At 46.9% G+C, this 19,793-nt stretch overlaps 1 protein-coding gene across 4 annotated transcripts; it reads left to right on the top strand.

The window, feature by feature from the left end:
• The first annotated feature begins 430 nt into the window (after positions 1-430).
• On the top strand, positions 431-17,993 carry tgfbr2b (transforming growth factor beta receptor 2b). Of its 4 annotated transcripts, none has more exons than XM_057046213.1 (10): positions 431-669; positions 6,503-6,647; positions 6,721-6,911; positions 11,817-12,109; positions 12,189-12,437; positions 12,537-12,650; positions 12,721-12,858; positions 13,466-13,607; positions 16,861-16,988; positions 17,073-17,993. In XM_057046213.1, the coding sequence occupies exons 1-10, from the start codon at positions 597-599 to the stop codon at positions 17,331-17,333; spliced, it is 1,734 nt and encodes a 577-aa protein (XP_056902193.1). In that variant the 5' UTR covers positions 431-596; the 3' UTR covers positions 17,334-17,993. The 4 variants fall into 4 exon arrangements, with proteins under 4 accessions (XP_056902193.1, XP_056902196.1, XP_056902195.1 ...); XM_057046216.1 differs by lacking the exon at positions 431-669 and adding an exon at positions 782-802; XM_057046215.1 differs by lacking the exon at positions 431-669 and adding an exon at positions 843-863.
• Positions 17,994-19,793: the final 1,800 nt, after the last annotated feature.

Genomic DNA, 19,793 nt, shown 5'->3' with positions numbered 1-19,793 from the left:
GTCAAAACTGTTGAAGTTGATGCATAAAATGCAACATGACTACACAACTTAGGAGTCAGAAAGGCACACACACACACACACACACACAGACACACACACACACACACACAGAGTCTCCGATGTTCATGTTTTTGGTCATGTGGAAGGAAATGGAAGGAAAACCCACACAGACGTGGAGAACATGTAAACTCCGAATAAGACCTGTTAAAGTCATTGAATCCAATATTACACATTTCTGATCAACTCAAGAAAGTTACAGCTGAAGATCATCAGGGGAAAAGTATAAACTTAAACCTCCCACACGGGCAGCATTCAAGAAAACTAAGTCATATAGAATCAGTGCTTCTGTGTGTGTATGTGTGTGTGTATGAGAGAGAGAGAGAGAAAGAGGTGGAGAGAGAAAGAGAGCTGCCACCCTCCTTCGTTTCCTGTCAGTGTGTGTATAGAGCGTGCGGGGGTGTGTATACAGTGTGTGTACAGTGTGGATGGTTCCGCAGTAACTCTCCAGCTGCCGAGGGGAGCGCACAGCTCAGCGGACACACCTCGTGCCTTCTGAACGGACTATTTGACGTGAATGAGAACCAGCGGAGGGAAACATGGAGGATCAGCGCTGCTCTTTATCTCTGTCCATTTTCTTCTTGACGGTGCTGCTGGACTCCGGTACCACCGGTGAGTCGCTTTCTGCCTCCAAACTTCGCTCCTCGGTGCGTTTGAAGCGGATCTGAAGACTTCTTCACCGCCGGGACGCGCTTGCCAAAACTTTCCCGCACGTTACGCACGGCCCCGCAGCGACGCGCAACAGGTGACTCATCTGACGTGAGCTGTCCTGTTTGACACGCCGCAGGAGTTTTCATCGAGCCTAGGTTAGAAAAGTGTTTAGAGCTGCGGGGTTCACGTTTTATTCGGCACAGGTCGGAAACAAGTTAACATGGATCCATTGCGTTTTGATATGAAGTGCGCAGTCTGTAAATGATGCTGTAAAAGTCACCAGCGTCTTTATAAAGTCCCCACACAGCCTCCTAATTATCGTCCCAAAAACACAGAATATGTACAAAAAGGGCTGCTTAAGTTTAAGTGTTCATTCATATGTACTCATAATGTCTGGAGTATGTGCGCATGTGAATTAACAAAAACACCTCTAAAGTCAGGTTTTTGCTTATGGGGAAGCATGTTCCACCTCGATGTAGGTGCTTTGTTGTTTATGTTGTGCTTTTTCTGTATGGCTCAATAGTCGCGTGGATCTGTCTCAGTGCGTTTGAAATGCACCATGGGAACTGTAGGATTTGGCGCTTTAAACACTTGAAACACTGACAAGATCTCCCCCAGTGCCTCTTTCCCCGTCTTGATTTCAGGAACGCCCCATAAACAGTGATTAGCTTTGACTCCACACCTTAAAGCGCATCTGTCATCTTTTTAAAACAGATCCTTTGGGGTGAGCTTGAATCAATCAGAACATTTTCTGTGCATTTTCTGCTAAACTAAGCCTAAAATAGTTGGTAAATTGGCAAACCGCTACCGGTTTTCTGACATGAAAAGGAAACTCTGGATTACATTCCACCAGATTTCTTGGCGACTTTGGGTGTGAATCCTACAGAATCTTCCATCTGTGGTTCAGAGCTGGGCAGAATGTGGGATTATAATAATAATAATTAAACCCAACGCGCTCCTCACTCGCTGTCTCTGCCCTTCTTCTTCTCCCCTCCCACCGTGGCGGCTATTTTCAACCTGGAAATCCCACATACCAGAAGAATGTGTGGTCCCGCTGCATCGAATGTGTCGCAAATAGACGTGCACACACATGCACGGCACACAAGCTTCCACCCACAAGCTTCTTCTCCGCAGCACCTCGGACCTGCAGGAAACCCTCTCTGCTCTCCCAGTAACGGAGGAGTTTGACACTGTGGTTATCTAAACACCGGGCCTGTTTTTTAATCTCGTCTTTCTTTGTTTGCCTTCAGTTGATGTGGATAACCTCCGCGGGTTGTCGCAGGAAGGCAAGGCTCCTTCTTCCTTCCTTTCCAGGGACTGTTTTTGCACATTTCCCAGCCTACAGAGCCGTAGCCAAAATCTCATGAGATGCAGTGAAAGTCACACTGATAAATGCGAAGGGGATTACTTTATTCATTTTTATATTTAGGTTTAGGCTAACTGTGTAGCACTGAACCCTTCGCTGACCCACGACACTAAAACTGTCAATACTGGGGAAAAAAGCTACCAGAATCTTGGGATTGTTTGAGAAGCCGCATCTCGTTTTGTTTTTTAAAGGCTTAGCAAAGAAAAGGTGGAGGTCAAATATCATTTACTTTTTTCAGCAGAGAAATACCAATAAAAGTTAAAAAAAACTGTTAGAGCTGAATTGTTTTATGAATTAATTAACTTTCAAAAGAAAATGGAAGACAACATGCTCGAGTCTGCCAATTCCTGCCATGTTTGCTTCAAGAGGAGACAGAAGGGGTCTTGCACTCTTCTGCCGTCCCTCTTTGACTTTGACCATATTAGTCGGCTCTGAGCGAGCCCGCCCCCCCCACTCGCATCTCGTCGTTCAGACTTTTCTGGACAAAAACATGAAAGAAAGGCTTGAAAAGAGAGGTGGCAGGATACTTGAGTGAGAGGAAGGCGGGAAGAATGAGAGGATTACAGTGAAGCTGTGGGAGGAGGGGGCTTTGGGAGGTGGGAGGATAAGTTTCAGGAGCAGAGAGGGAGCCAAGCCGCCTGCTGTGGCAGTCCTGTTGCCTCGCACGGCCTTCTGCCAGTTGTCTCCCCTCGTTTGGGACACTTTCGGCTGAAGACTAATGTTGCCGTTTCAGGTTTTTTTAGACGTTGATTCTCTGTTAGCACAATTGCACAGGTGAACCTCTGCTGAATCACTTTTAGGCCGCTCAAAGACCCAGAACCTGTGGAAAAAGGAAGATTTGATTTAAGATCCTGATCCAGATTCCAGACTCCAAGCCTGAATGCAGATGGAGCAGGTGGAGATTTATGCTAGAGTAACGATCCACACCTGCTTGGCCCTGGGAGGGGGGCTCTAAATGTGCTGGGAGTCAGAGGTGCACACAGGTGAGAAGCATGAAGGTCAGCAAGCAAAAACATTGATAGAGGATTAAATCTGCGGCACGTGGATGCTGCAGCTTCTGCGGCTTCTGTGTGTTAGTTTCAGCTGCGCTCCACGTGCATCCTGTCAACAGTCAAATGACGCGGAGCTCGGCGCTAACGCAGGTTACCACCGCGGTTGTGGAAACTGCAGCTGTTGTTTTGGCTTGTGTTCACGCACTAAAGTTTAAAAAAGAAAAGAAAAGTGTGAGCAGTCTTTCCACTTTTTCCGACCCGACTGGAGCAGATTTCTGCAGCTCTTCCTGTCCTTGGGTCAGGTCGGGTTTCCTCCTCCCGTCCACCGTGAGGTCACATCCTCCACTCAAAGTGGAAAAGCAGGCGGCAGGGGGTGGTTTTGGAGAGCTGGACGTTCACAAGGCACAAATTTGGATTTTAAATCAGCTCAGACTTCTCTGAGGTTCAACATTTTTAACATACCTAAAAGCAGTTTTTCATTCTTTCTTCAATACCTTCTGAATTTCATGAAATTCTGCCTTTGAGCTGATGCAGATCCAGAAGTTGGATTCACAGTTGAGAGTAAATCAACTCATTCCTTTGGTCGTTCCACAGCCAGATGTCAAATTTCATCCAGATCAGTTGAGTTATGCTGGTATCAAACACGCCAACATACCAGAACCTGGACCCAAGTTTCTCTGCTGGTCCAGATGATTGATAGACCTGAAATTTGATGCTGCAAAATCAACCAAATTCCAGTCAAAGTGTAATTTTTATATTAATGTTTATGGCACCGGTGCTGTGTCTGCCACTTGCAGTTCCTTCTTAAAATCTCTGATTATTCCAGCTCGAGTAGCATCTTTAGGCCTGTGGATGTTATGGAACATGCCTCATCTTCTACTGGGGCTCCTCAGGTAACTGTCGATTCTTTATGGAGGATGTTCATCGGTCTGAGCAGGTCACAGTAGGAAAGTTCTCCCCCCGTAGGAGAGCGGAGCGATCTCACCTGGTAGTTACAGCCCCCTCAGGAGTCCAAATCCGATTAGTCCGGCAGCTGGAAGAGTGGATCCATCACAAACCTTAATGCACCGTTTCCCTCCTTAGAGGAAAGTTGAGTTGCAGCAGTGAGCTGATTTACATGCATCACCTGTTCTCCTCCGCCGTGGCCACGACTTCCTGTGTTATACACCGACCGCAGTGATTAATGCTGCTGCTGCCTGAGACGCCCCCCTGGTCGACCTCGGGCCGGCCAGCATTAACCCCCACAGCTAGGCTGGATTTGTTCAGAGCTCGTGCACCGTGACTTCTCGTGCACCGTGACTTCTCGTGCACCGTGACTTCTCGTGCGTCGTGGTCAACCTTTCTCCCCGTCAGACGTTTTCTCCCTGCCACTGTTGCTTCGGTGCAACAGCTGGACTTCACTTCTAGGTCAGTCAGTTTAGAATAAAAGCAGCATTTGCCGTAATGTCAGTGAACAGTTTGAGTGCACACTCGTGTCTGGTGGCGTGCAGTTGTGAGTTGCCAAAGCCGCAGCTTCCATCAGCCTGTTGACAGACTCTGGGAAGTTGCGGCCGCTGGCTCTTCCAACACACTTGTCTCTCGCCGCAACCACTAATTGTCATTAACACACAGATAAGATCTGACTGTCACTCGTCACAAAATAATTACAGTCTCGTGACACCGACAGAAGAATCTCTACTCTGTAATTTATTATAGGGAATTATTTGAGGTCACAACCTAGACCGCACACGCGACGGAGTGCGTCTTGAAAGAATATCAACTCCATGAATGGATAATCCAGCCTTTGCGGACCAGGTCACGGCATCTGTTTGGAGCCGACGATGAGATCGTGATGAAAAATGGGGCAAGTGAAGCGTGGCGTCCTCGTCTGAACCGCTGCGGTCCTGGTCCCAGAGCCGCCGTGTGGGGCGATGTCCCGATAGCGCTGACTGCGCCGCACGCAAGTGTTTTGACTGCGTCTTGGATCTCAGACGTGCGCGGCCTGTCGTTGTTTGCATGGAGATCAGATCCCTCCGGAGCCGTTCATGAAAGGGTGGCATGCAAGATTTAGAGTCAACCATTAACAAAAATGGAGGTGTCAGGTGATCTGATCCGCTCAAATGTTCTGCTGGTTAGTTTCACAGAGGTTGAACACAAGGAACTGGAGGAGGACCCTGTAGAAATTGATCATGCTGCATTTATTAACCGTTCCTACCGCCATTGTGCTCACAGAAGCTTTATTATCCAGTCATAGTTCACGCAGTCAGAGGTGATTTCTTGACCAAACCAGAACAACGCTCTGACAAATGAAGCAGAACCAGCAACTCAGGGGTTTGACCTGAAGGTCCCGACTGAAGGAGTTTGTCCTGGTTCTAGAAGTCAACATCTGAACGTCTGAACACAAGAGACGGACTCAGGGGCCCCGTTTAACCCAGGTGGCGTTGAGTTGACCTCGAGCTCTTCCTAGACTGAGTTCTCTCGCCGGCATGCAGGAACTGGAGGGCAGGTCTGAACAGGCTGTGGAGCGAGATAAATCAGAGAAGCAGCAGCAGCTCAAATCTAAGGAGGACGATGTGGATAAGAACCCCCCCCCCCCCCTTCATCCCGGCCAGGCAGCCCCCAACCTGCTGCGCCATGTCAGGCCATGTCCAGACAGACCTGCAGCGTCAGCTATATATCAAGGGCGCTGAATTCACATAATGAATTAGCATAAATAAACGACACCAAAGAAGAGTGTTTATAATTAACCAACTTCGTCATGCCGGGCATGTTTTCGCAGAGACGTGGTGAATCACTGGCTAAACTTTTACAAATTTGTACACTGAGTTTCTTCTCTGGAAAATCTTCTGAATTCACACCACCTCCCTCCACATCCTGTTTTTATTGCATTTGCGGATGAAACAACTAAAAGGGAGAGTCTGATTTATTGCCTCTTTCTGTGTTTGAAGGCACAAACATTCCTCGAGGTTTTTGGTCAAGTGTCTGAAATAGTCCGATCTGAAAAACTGCTGTAGTGTAGTTGGTTGTTGGGCTCCGTCCGTGTTGCCTGTGTTGGTCCCTGTGCAAGGCGGTGGCCTATTTTCGGTCATTTTATCCTGGAATCGCTTCACCAGTAGCCCAGGTAACATCTGGACACCTGCAGCATAGTACAGATTTACAAGATTTTCAAGCAAAAATGTGCCTGATGTTGCCTGAAGAGGCAGCAGTGAGCCGACAGGAGGAGATATTTTACCATCACTGAACATTAATGAACCGTCTCCTTCCTCCAGGAAACATAGTATGTACTCCAGAAGTCAGTGTCTGATGCTGGGAATCGACAGAGTTGAACTGTTTAATCGTCTGTAAAATGTAATATGAAAAACAAATGAGAGGAGGTAAAGCTCCCGTATGAGATGAGGGTAACAACACTATTCAGAAACCTCATCCCTAACATTTCCTCCCCTGAATATTCCCACAGGTATGCCCAGCTTCTTCCCGATGAACCAGCTCTGTAAGTTCTGCGATGTTGAATCCTCTAACTGCAGCGGGACGGGGACGTGCACATCCAACTGCTCCATCACATCCATCTGCCCCTCCGCTGAAGAAATCTGCGTGGCCCTCTGGTAGGTCCCCGAGCTCAGGAACCTGTGTTAGCATGTGAAGGTGTGACTTACTCTGTGCTCATCTATTCCTCAGGAGGAAGAACGAGACAGGATTCTCCATCGAGACTCTGTGTCACGACCCTTCAAAGTCACTTTACGGCATGATGCTGGATGATTTCAACAGCTCCGCCTGCTTGATGAAGGAGAAGAACACGACCGGTGGAATGGTTCAGGTCTGCTCCTGCACGGGGGAGGAGTGTAACAACTTTCTGATCTTCTCTCCCGGTGAGTGCAGGAAACCTTTAGCGATCCTTCCCTGGGTCAAAAGTCTCAGCATTTCTCCCGAACTCGCTAGCAAACCCACGTGCGTATCGTAACCTGAATTAGCAATGACATCTAGCTGAGCTGTTCTGAAAGTTGTGGGCGTGAACATTTGCATTGCTGTCAAGTATAGAGAGAAAAAGATGAAACCCATCGTGTTTCTGCATCAATAGATGCAAATGAGCTCTTCTTCATCTTGAGCTTCTGAGTCTGGTTTAAGCGCGTCTGCCTGAACTCCTCCTGAAATTACATCCAAAGAAGGATCTCCACAAGGGAGATAAAGCCCCATCAGTAGGTCTGGGGCAGACTGGGGGCAGGCTGCACCTCATGTAAAGCCAAAGGTGTAAAAGAATTTTTAGGACCATGAGATTAATTTCTACTGCACCCAAACACTAGAGGGCGACCAAGACCCTCATACCTTTTGCACTATTGATTCAAACTTTGTTTTTTGATGTAACAACGCAGAAGAGGATCAAACCAGAGAACCCATCTGCGTAGAGGAACTTTGTTTGTCGCCCTCACACGTGTGGTTGAAAGTTGTAAAAGCTCTTATCTGAGTTGCTGATAAACCCTTTGTATGCTGAGTAAGGCGCCACCGCAGCATGCTTTCTTTACATCACCTGCCAATGATTAAACAAGTTATGTTATCCGTCACCAGATCTTCCATTTTCCCCGACACCCTCTCGCCCCCCGCCAACCCACTTTCCCTCCAACTGCAGATGCTGGTTAGCGTGTTTACTCTGTTTGCTACCGTGTTGTTTGGTGAGAAAATCTTAAGCAGGAAGTGGAAAACTTTACATTGAGGAAATCTATAACGTGGTCACATCTGTGCATCAATGATCTTCTGTGTGCGCATGTGCGTGTGTGTGTGTGTGCATGTGTGTGCGTGTGTGTGTGTGTGTTGGGCTGCTTAAGCAGGCCAGCCAGACACATGGTTTCCTGTCTGTGTTTCACCCAAATCAGAAACATCTCCTGCACATGCCGAGCAGCTCTGCTAGATTCAGACACCTGCTCTCGCTGCCAGGGAGGTAAAGCCAGTCAATGGAGAATCTAAAACCCTCATGTGATTGAAATTTGGCCGCGATACAGACGTCCGACATCATAGGCTAGCTGTGGCTCTTCTTTAGTTTAAGTTTAACTTAATTACGCTTCAGATGTAATTCACTCCACCCACCAAAGGGACCACAACAACAGTTATAATCCTCACGCCCATACATGCAGCGAGAGTCTGGAGGGCTGCTGTTCCTTCCTCCCATTGAGGACTCATGCAGCAGGAAGTTCTTGTTTGTTTACTGGAACTGGACCACAACTTATTTCTCCGCGAATGCCTCCCTTTGTCCTCCGGCGGTGTTGCATTTTTTGACGTGCCTGTCGGTCAGTTGCGGTTTGCTGCTTGAACGAGTCTGTTATCATCTAAACTTTCTACACGTGGGTGTGAACATGACAGCCACGCCCCTGCTGACACATGAAGAGGTAAATCATTCGGAACATAAAGTTCAGTGTCGAGAGGCCGGAACAGGAGGTCTCTGAAGGACACGCTCAACGAAAAGACTCCTTTTAAGAATTATTAGCTGCTGCTGTGAAAGGAACAATCATCCAACATTGCAGCAATGTCTGACACACCTGTGTCACCAGTGTCACCAGTCAGAAGTTGAGGCTAATCAAAGTGGAAATGGCAAAGAAATGCTTGTCTGTAAGTAAAATGTATCTGGAGCTGGACCTAAAGACGCAGGCTTTCATCAACCTGCCTGCCCAGGACCAACAGTAATGATCCCATGTATTCAGGAGCGTTAATATCGCAGGCAAATGGCCTGTTTTGCTCTGTAATTAGCCTGTAATTAGTCTGGTGAGCTGTCAGACTGAAAGTCAGTCTCACGTGCTCGGAGAAGCGGAATGTGAGGAATCAGCCCAAGGTTGCCATGAGTCCCAGTCCAGATCAAACCACGCGCCTGTGTGTTTGGCACCAACGTCACCCGATATTGTTTATTTTCTGACCCCTCTAAGATGAATGTAACCTTCCTCGTGACCCAGTGTGGAAATCAAGAGCCACTTTTAGCTAGCCGATCGAGGAAGAGGAGTTAAAAATAAAGAGGATTGCTAACAAACAACCAGTGAGATGAACCCAGGCTGCAGGGAGGAAAAGACGATGCAGAGCTGCATAAAGAGGCTCTGGCCATATTTGCATTCCTATATTTTTATAGTTCCTCTTTAAAAGCTGAACCTTGGCTGCAGCGTGAGGCAGCGGACGCTCTGTGACTCACAGGATGGCTTTTTAGAGGAATGACTCAAGCAGGCTGCCTGGAAGATGCATAAAGAGGTGTAAGACTAGCAGGACGATAGGAGGCCAGCCGATAGGAGCCGTGTTTATGAAGCAGTCTGGCTCATAAAAGCGGTGCTGTTACCATAACGAGTACCTACGCACATAAAGCAACGGCGCCGCGTAAGGACGGGTTATTTAAATACGTTAAGGGGCGTAAACGCACCGTTATGAAGTTATTTAAACACAGCATCTGAGGAGGGAAATGACAGCTTGGTAGAGTAAACAAAGGGAGTCAAAAATTTCCCCCTTAAAGAGCGTAAAGGATCAACTTCATTCACATCAGACGGGATTTTATGATTTTACGATGGTTCATAAGAGTTATGATTGACACCGTCTGGCTTTCCCTGATAACAGCGGCATAAAACTGACGTCAACACAGAGGCAACTCGGCTGGAATGTCCTCTGTCCTCTGAAGGAATAATCATTTTCCAAAATCCGAAGACAGAACTAAATGAATTGGGCCGTGATCATTCCCACAGCAGCCTCCTCTGTGTGTGTACCGGCTCCCATCTCTGCGCCGTCTCTCCTCCCATCACCTGTTTTCAGCATGAACTCACGTCTGCTTCTGTCCTTCCTGCAGCAACCTCGGGTCCTTTTAAATATCTGATGCTTTTGTTATTCACCAAACACACTGCGAGCACCCAAGTAATTAACAACTGGCGGGACGGTTACGAGCGTGAGTCACACATGTGCGCACACACGCACACGCACACTTAATTACAGGCTGGAGTCAAGATCTCTCTATTACTCCAAATGATGTGTGAAAATTAGTCGAATGCCGCAGGAGAACTTGCTGGCGTGCTGATCGGAAAAGGCTGCACGATTCCGATTTCCACTTTGTTTTGGCCTTTGCTTCAAACACACCGATACACACACACACACAGGCACAAAGGCGCACGCACGCTCACATGCGTGTGCTTGTAGTTGTTACCTTGTGAGGTCTTTTGTAGGCATAATGCATTCCCCAGCTCCTTAACCATCCCAACTAACCCCTGATCTAAATCAAATTCTAACCTCAACCTTTAAAACAGGTCTTAACCCTTTAACAGCTTTGATGACCAGCAAAAATGTCCTCACTTTGATAGGAGAATGAGTATTTTGGTACTCACACACACATACGCACACAAATACACTATAATCATGGTTAAAACGCAAATAAACCTAAAACCTCAAAACTCTCCGGGCAGTCTGAAAACCCTGGGAGTAGTTGCACCAGCCCCACACACACACACACACACACACACACACACACACACACACACACACACACACACACACGCACACGCACACACACACACACACAGAGCTGGAATTTGAGAGGTTCTGTCTGACTGTCTGCTTTTTCTAAAACCCTCTTTACAACCAGACATTTGAAGTTGTTTCAAATCTAAAAATTTCTCAGTGTATGTTGATTTATTGCACCTGCAGCTCCCTCCAACACAGTCAAAGAAAAAAGAAAAAAAGGATTTGCTGCCTGACAATTATACACAGATGCTGGACTGCAAAATGAAGACGTTATATTTTTACCCCTGAGCAGCTCGGTGCAGCTGTCAGAAGCAGACACACACTGGTGCTGCTAATCTGCCGCACAGTTTCGTCATCTTAAAAAGAGAAAATAAAGGAAACGGATCAGATTTTGCAGGTAATTTATTAGATGAAACATGTGCAAACGACAGAAAGTGCACGTGTGGAAAATGTGAATGTGGCAAAGGTGCAGAGTGACTTTTTGACTGGTCATTCCCTCAATTTACGGTTAAAGCGAATGAGTCGGTCTTTGAAGAGGTGCCCAGTACAGGAGACCAGTACGGCCAACTGGAGCCACACAGCCTGCCAACTGTTTCCCTCTCACCGCTGCATCTCGGACAGTTGGCTGCCGTCGAGTCCGGGCTGGCGCGCCCAATCAGTGGAGGCAGTGATGGCGGAGTCTGTGAAGACTGTGGACTCCCAGAAAGCCAGTGCCTTTATACAGTCTGTCCCAGTATAACCAGGCCATTTATCCACTCAGAAGGTGGTTCCAGAAGTCCAGAATTCACTAGACAGCTAGCACATTAGCATTTTAGTGTGTTGCTAACTTTTATCCTCTGGGTGTGAAGAGAAAACAAGATTTTCTTTTACGTCTGATGACGCGCGCCTCGATGCCAGCATTAACGTCATGCCTAACGAATATCCTCTCTGTCCACTTCCTCGATCCCTTGTGTGGTGACCTTTTAATGTGTTAAATTTGGCGGAATTTATAACTTTTTCCCCTCTGTCGCTGCATCAGAACCCACAAGAATTTATCCACGCCCTTTATTTACCCATTTAAAGTGGAAAATAGGAATAGGAGGGCTGTTTGGAGTGAATGGCCACTAGAGGGCGTTTTTTGTTTTGTTTTTTTATTCTGATTACAAGCTCATTCATATTCATGATGCTGTTCTCTTGGCGTTTATGTTAACATCAGCTGTTTTTTGGACATTTCCGATGGTACTCACCAGATCCTGAAGGCACCAAAGCCAGTCAAAGATCACCTACTCTAGCCAACCACTTCATCTTCCTCCACCTTTTTTCAGTGGTGGATCCGACTCCCGACGACCCCCTGGTGTCCGTGGTGCTGGTGAGCCTCCTCCCTCTGCTGGTGATGGGCATCGCAGGAATGTTCTACTGGTACCGGGTGCACCGGCCACGCCTGCGCAGCCAAGAGTGGAAGAGCAGCATCAAGAAACGCAAACCGAAAAGCGGAGGCCTGGACTGCAGTGACGTCTGCGTCATCATGATGGACGACGACAGATCTGACAGCAGCTCCACGCACGCCAACAACCTGAACCACAACACGGAACCGCTGCCAATAGAGCTCGATCAGCTGGTAATGATGTTTCTAACGTCTAAACTCTGACTTGCAGACAATATTCCTCCTTGAGTCTGAACTATTGTTGCCGTGGCAGGTGGGGAAGGGTCGCTTCGCCCAGGTCTACAAGGCTAAGTTGAAGCAGGCCGCCTCCGATCAGTTTGAAACGGTGGCCGTGAAGATCTTCCCGTACGAGGAATACGCTTCCTGGAAGAATGAGAAGGACATCTTCTCCAATTCAGACCTGCGGCACGAGAACGTCCTCCACTTCCTTACAGCCGAGGAGAAAAAGGCTCAGAGGCAGTACTGGCTCATCACTGCCTTCCACACCAGAGGAAACCTGCAGGTAAGACGCCGCCGTCCACTGACGCGACACAGAAAAGCCTACACTGATAATAAACACGTTAGCATTAGCATTTATAACCATAAACGCCTTGATCTCCAGGAACACCTGACGCATAACATCATCAGCTGGGAGGAGCTTAAGATTCTGGGGAGCTCGTTAGCTCGGGGCGTCTCTCACCTCCACAGTGACCGCCTCCCCTGCGGACGCCCAAAGGTAGAACGCCAGCGCTGATTTTCCTAAATGTGAAAGGGAGATTTGAGCCGCGCCGCTCTCGCACCTGTAGGTTGCCATCGTCCACCGTGACCTCAAGAGCTCCAACATCCTGGTGAAGAACGACCTGACGTGCTGCCTGTGCGACTTCGGGCTGGGCTTGCAGCTGGACAGCAGCCTGTCTGTGGATGATCTGGCCAATAGTGGACAGGTGGGTGGAACTTTTATGAATGTTCTTGATCACATGACCCTGGAATGTTGTTTTTTACCCTCTTGCTGCAGAATTCAAATGATCACGTCATTATCCGGATCTTTCGCTCAACTGGCTGTACCAAAAGTCATTATCCTCCAGTAGATGACGGTGTTCTGCCCCCGTCCAGATTTAGACGTTTAACTACAACAATCGCAAGAAAGAACCAATGAAAAGAGACGTGAAGGTTGTGTTGTGGCAGGCATTTCTTCTGGGCACTTTTCTCCAGTGAATCTGTGTCAGCCTCCATGTTTGTCTTTGCCTTTCTGGTTCCTGACTCATCACCTCCTGTCTGGGCCAGGTGAGCGTGGGTGTGAACGTGCTGAGACAGTCGGTAGAGGAACTGACTGTCTGACAGTCAAGTCTCCAGGTGTAGACCTGAGAACTCTGTTCCGCTGCCTCATCCTCCTATTTTACCCTTAATAGGCAGTAATTACACCTTTTGTGTGCCTCCACCTGCTGGTGAACGTGTGAAAGGTGTGAAAGGTGTGGATGGCACGCTAGTCTGTAGTGAGCAACAAATTAGCCGTGTTTCAAATATTGATGAATATTGGGCCTTGCATTGCAGGTGGGTACGGCCCGTTACATGGCTCCTGAGGTACTGGAGGCCCGGCTGAACCTGGAAAACATTGAGTCCTTCAAGCAGGCCGATATCTACTCCATGGCGCTGGTGCTTTGGGAGATGACGTCGAGGTGCGAAGCTGTTGGAGGTCAGTGCAGCTGTCAGATTTCAGCACAAATGAGCCCACTGGCTGGTGATGATGTCGTGCTTTCAAAGTAAAACATTTTTCCTGACTTGAAATGCTCCGAACAAACAAAAGCTATGGTGTTCTGACCATGATGGATACGCAGGCAGATGGAGATGAAATGAGCAGACCTGTACAGGTGAATCACAGGAGGGTAACTGCTGGAAAACCAGGGAAGAAAAACAAACCTCTTCAGTCCCTCCAGGACTTGGAAATAAGTTTGTGCAGGGGACTGTTGTTATGGTTGAATTAGCAGGAAATGCTAAACTAGCACTTTATTTAGCATGCTGAAGCATCTAATTACAACCGTGTTTGTGTGTTTATGTGTCCTACATAGGGCAGAAATGTCATTAAAGGTTGCTTCCTGTCTTGTTTGATGCTCATGTCTGCCGTGCTGGATCTCGGCCCACGCTTCACATCCACAGCAGGAATCTGAAGAATGTCTGTTATGTGACAGAGACGATCTGAACTCGCCTTCTTTGGGTAGAAAATCCAGGATGCTGTACCTGCTTCAGATGGATGTGCGCTTGCGTCAGCGGGGAAAGAATATGTGTTTAAAACATCCTGGGGGGAACATGACAACAATTTGTCTGGATGAAGAAGGAAAAACCATAGAAAAAGCTGTTCAAATCAAACCTGAGGCTACCAAAAGAACATTTCGTGAAATGCTCACATGTGTTGCCGACGAGGAATGTGCAGATAAACCGGAGGTTTTGATCTGTTGGCAGGAATTTGTTGTTTGGCGTTAACAGCGACACCTGGTGGCAGATTGATGCCACAGCGCCGCACTGCATCAGCTGCTAATCACAGATTCGGTCTCACTGGCAGCAGTAAACCGTGATTGAACCCAGATTTCTGTGTTTTCTGATATGAGCCGGACTGGAGTTTGTAAGAGACTCAAGAATGTCCTGATTGACAAGCGGGGGTCCAGTCTCGCAGTATCAGTAGAGTCTCTCTGGTTGACCTCCTTCTCTCCTCCCGTGTTTCCAAGACAGTCTGAGACATTCAGAACTAGACAGTCACATTCCTGTGTGAATGTGTGTGCAAGAGAGAGAGTGAATGTGTGTGTTGTGTGTTGTGTGTGTGTGTGTGTTGGGGGGGGGGGGGTGGAAAAACACCAGTGTCTATTGTAGTCAATTATGGGACATTCTGTGTGTGAGTTTTTTATTGAAATATCCTGAATTAGACTGCAGGGCGCGGTACGGCCGGCGTGTTCTGCCTCAGTTTGTGGCAAAAGAGGGGACCAGAGCAGGAAGCAGAGGCGGTACACCACCAAGTTAAACCCCTGTGGTCTGCGTCTTTGGCACCGGCTGCGTGATGGTTGTAGTACGCTGCAACAAAGACCGTGAGTTTGGAGCTGAGGCCAAATGCAACAACCTTAGCTGAGTTTAGCCTGGAGTTTGAAGCCAGGCTTGGGTCTGTCTGCAGCGCTTTCCTTTTTTAAACTCCAAACACAACCAGGAATGATCGTGCTTCAGGGAGGACAAGCTTGTTTTGGATCATTGGCAAATAATCACACGCAACTAAAAGCAAAAGTAAAAATTTTTACACTGAAAACAGCCATCAGACATATCAAAACACTTGGACCATCTGAATGAATTTGCAGAGTGAATTAGCTTCGTAAGCTAACAGGTTGATACCCTGCTGGGTGCCAAACGTGGAGCTGCTTCTTTTTTTAGATAGCAGGTCTCAGACACTGTATCCAACCGCAGAGACTCCTGCTGACCTCCAGGCCACAAAGTTTTCAGACAGATAATCTAAAAAGGAAACTGCCCTAAACCTATTCCCACTCCTTAGATTGGAAAAACCAGATACACCACAGGCCCCAGACAGTGTGAGGGAGTCGGTTGCAGACTGTTGTGAAATCTGTTCCTGAACTGAGGACAAAATTCCTCTCATATCTTTCAGACACCCAGACCTGCTGTCGGGGAGCAGATTGGCCCTTTGCAGATCTGCAGCGCTGCTTCCAGTTTATATGATTCATGAGCGCGAGACCGAGTTGTCATCAGTATCAAGTGACACCCTTTTCTCAGCTTTGGTGTGCAGACACGCTTTGATGTGCCTTGATGTTCTGTTCTGAGAGCAGGAGGAGCAGGGTCTTGTTTTAGATACTTAAGGAACCAGGGGAAGTTCCACATGTCAAAAACAGGAAGTGAGGGCCTTGCAAAGCCATTCCCGATTCCAGCCTTCCAACTTCCTGTCCAAGCACTGCCCTCCTGCCTCACTTCCTGCAGCAGGCAGCAGGGGCCTGACTTAAATGAAACAACTGGGTTTCTGATCCGTGTACAATCAAACAATTGTGGCACTTGATCCACAGCGCATTAGTGTGACAGTACCAGCCATTGACTGTTGCTGTCACGACCTCATCTGGTGTCTACTACTGCAGTGTGGGACGGATTTACAGCATATGCCGGGTCCAGCCAGCAGGGGGCGCTTCCAGTCAAGCTGTTGCCATGTTGCTCTGGTAGCTTTGTTAGCAGCTTAGAGTTGTGCACCATGAATAAACCCCGAAAGCAAAGCTCTTTATTAGGAATGTACCATTTTCAGAAAACTATAACCAAGAGCATTCCAAATGACACTAATTAGGGATCTGTTAAGACTGTTGTTGAACCATTTTTAGCTCAGATTAACATGTGTGAAGGAGCACAGCAGGACCAGAACTGCAAAATATACTTAAACTAGAGTCCACACAAAGTGAAGGCGGTCGGTTCTGCCAGGAGGGGCAGCACGCTCGTGCCCACCCCCAGTCCCTCAGATAACTTTGCAGGAAATAGTGTCTCATTTCACAACATCTGTGAGATCCCGAAAGCCTCCTCGAGACCGAGTGCAGCTGTTGTGAGTTCAGTTTCATGACATCTGGACCTGATCCCAGAACTTTGTTTTTCATTCCCCAAAGTTCCAAAGCTCTCTCTCTCTCTCCCTCTCTCTCCCTCTCTTGCAGATTATGATTTTGGTGTCTGGGGTTGCGACTGTAATTGCTCGTTAGCACAGAGCGTGTTGTTTTTAGACTCAGCCGTGTGCCAGGGCAACAACAATCCTCCCTCAGAAACATGCTAAATGACCGTCCTATTTCCAACCGTCTGCGTCAGGTGGCAGCTGAATGATTGAGGGGCAAAGACCTGGTGCCAGGATGCTCAGCAGGCACCTGCTTCCCTCACGTGGTGCGTCGTTGTGTTGCTCTGCATCGTGTCCTGATGAACCTGGTTTGTGTCTGCAGAGGTGAAGGACTATGAGCCTGCCTATGGCTCCAAAGTGCGAGAGCACCCCTGTGTGGAGAGCATGAAGGACAACGTGCTGAGAGACAGAGGAAGGCCTGAGATCCCCGACACCTGGCTCAGACACCAGGTCAGAAGAAAACTCTGAAATTCATGTTCTTTCATTTGTGTGGACAAGTGTAACCTCACTTCTGCACTTGGCTGCCCCCTACAGGGCGTGGCCATGATGTGCGGCACCATCATGGAATGCTGGGACCACGACCCCGAGGCCCGGCTCACGGCCCACTGCGTCGCCGAGCGCATCTCCGAGATGGAGGACGAGATGGACAAACTGTCCAGCCACAGCTCGTCCACAGAGAAGATCCCCGAGGAGCTGAAGATCCCGACAGAGGTGGAGATCCCTGAGGAGATGATGAAAATCACAGAGCTACAGGACATCATCGCCGTCGACTGTTCGGTCAGCGACCAGAAGTGAGAGGGGAAGCGATGAGGAGGGACGTTTTTATCCGACACGCGCACTTGTTCTGCTTCGACGGGGACAGAGAGAGCAGAGCTCCAGGAACTTTGAGCGGAGTCGTGGTGTCAGACGTTCTTTTTTTAATAAAAAGACACAAATCAGCCAAACTGGAATTTTTCTGATGTTCCGAGGAAGAATCGGAGAGTCCGACATTGTTCTTCGTTTTTGTGGGAAACAAACAGGGCAACAATTATTAAACCAAAAAACTTTTGCGGTGCACTTTACTAAATAATAATTACAAACTGTATTTTCATACTTTCAAATATTCTAACAGGTTGGACTTTAAGGGAAAATCTCCATACATGCCTTTGTGTGTGTGCGTGTGTGTGTGTGTGTGTGTGTGTGTGTGTGTGTGTGTGTGTGTAAATAAGCACAGTGTACATAGAATCAATAACTGTACATAAGAGTTGATTTACAAAAAGGGAAATAAACCCTGCTGCATATCTGTGAATGCAGAGATTAGGAAATGTCAGAAGTGTATTTTTCAAGTGTTTTCTGTTTGTTACCAGGAAACTGAGGAACGTACCAAATATCTTTTACCTGCCTTACACATACAGTATATATTCATGTAAAATATTGTAAATGTATTATGCATTAAACTATCTGTGTATACTGAGACTCTTGAATCTCATTCTGTATCACATAAAAACAAATAGATTTGAACTCTCTTTTCCATCTCCAATCAGCAGGAAGTCCCCCTAAGTGAGCCTGGTCCTGCTCAGGATTACTTCCTGTTGGAATTGAGGTTTTCCTGGGGTCAGGAATTCTGGAAAATGAACGGCGTTGTTGATTGTTAAAGATTCTATATAAATTAATTAATTAATTACCGTAGGCTGGAGAAACTCTGCCCCCTGCTGGAACAACAGCAGGGGGCAGAGTTTCTCAACAACAGTTTTCTAGTTTGAACAACAACCTCTAAGCTTTGAGATACGCACACATTGTTGCCCCCAACACACACACACACGCACACGCACACACGCGCGCGTTGATGAGACATCATTAGATTTCACATAAACAGCAGAATAATGCATCAATAAAAAAGGACGAACCATCTGAAATATGGAACACATGTGTGTTTAAATTTGGTCATGTTGACATAATGTTGCATATAAACTGTACATAGAATATACAAGTATGCGTTCCACGGGCACTAAGCACGTTTATCACGCCGTATGACTGTGAAATTAATATTTGTTTACGATATACAGAACAAACTCTACTCTACTCATTTAATTTCATTTTCTGTGGGATTTTTTATTTTAAATACCGCTTTTGTTTAAATAAATATGTAAAATCTAAAACACCTCGACCAGAATCCTATCAACTCTGTAGTTTCTGTGATATTGTGTTTGTTATAAATTAGAGCGCTGTGACATTCAGCCGCATAATGAGGGATTATCACAATAAGGATTATGTTCTTTAGCATGTAAATGCAGATATTGCAGTTTCCAGGCAGGAGATTTCAGAAAGAGGACACCTACAATTAGTAAGTGTAGTCGATGGTTAAACTAAATGTTCTTATCTTTAAACTAATTTTAAGAGAATTCAGCAGTTTAAGATCAATTACCTCATTAGAAAAAAACCCTCCTGTGACATTTTTACAGGAATCACAGATTTGTGTCTCCAATTCTTTGATTGCATCAAAGTCTTTGAGCAGCAAACTTTGAACAACCTCAAAGACTTTTCTTTTCCCCTCCAGGTATCAATGGAAGTTATTACCTAAAAAAAAAGAACCCCCTCCAATTCATTTGGTAATTAATGTTTAATTTAATAGCAGTAATAATGTTTTTTTTTTTAATTCTCCAGTGTTAGTAGAAATAAGCCTGAAATGCTAAAATATTTCAACACACATTTCCTGTGAGCATCTTTGTTCTACAGCAAACTCTCTTTGAAGTGCAGAAGTAACAGGAAACCGTAGAATTCTACGAAATAATACACCATAGCTTTCTCAGGAAGCCCCCTTGTACTCGGCTAATTACTCTTTAGGAGGAAAGTGTCCAAGAGTGCATCTCTACAGTTCCAGCTTCATTTCCTGCCAGTTGGAGAGATACTGTTACCAACATTTGTACAAACACAAGTTAAAACCAGAGATTTAACCTTTAAGGTCAACAGCTGACTGCTTCCTGCTCTGATATGAATAGTATCATGGGAGCAAGGTGACAGCAGCAACACTTTTGCTTCAATTCTCGGTTTTGTGCACGTTTCAAGCATTTTATTCCATTTGAGTCACATGTTGGTGGTCGCACGTTTGGTAAAACGGCCTCAGATTCTGGACTGACGTCACGCGACTCGCCATACAAACCCATGTCCTGGGCTCGTGCTCCGGCTTTGTAGAGATATGAATTCATTTATTTAATTGGCTCGCGCCCTCCTGCGTTGTTCGCGTGCCATTCGCTCTCCCGCCTGTCCGTCATCCGC

The sequence above is a fragment of the Takifugu flavidus genome, chromosome 10, assembly GCF_003711565.1.
Source record: "Takifugu flavidus isolate HTHZ2018 chromosome 10, ASM371156v2, whole genome shotgun sequence".
NCBI lineage: Eukaryota > Metazoa > Chordata > Actinopteri > Tetraodontiformes > Tetraodontidae > Takifugu > Takifugu flavidus.
The sequence above is the reverse complement of the archived record's forward strand: the minus strand, read 5'-3'. Positions and strand labels throughout refer to the sequence as shown.

Bases quoted from the DNA above. Each gene is read 5' to 3' on its own strand.
- tgfbr2b (XM_057046213.1), top strand. From the start codon at position 597: ATGGAGGATCAGCGCTGCTCTTTATCTCTGTCCATTTTCTTCTTGACG. The intron at 6,648-6,720 runs GTAGGTCCCCGA...TCTATTCCTCAG, and splicing joins GAAATCTGCGTGGCCCTCTG to GAGGAAGAACGAGACAGGAT. The intron at 16,989-17,072 runs GTCAGAAGAAAA...TGCCCCCTACAG, and splicing joins ACACCTGGCTCAGACACCAG to GGCGTGGCCATGATGTGCGG.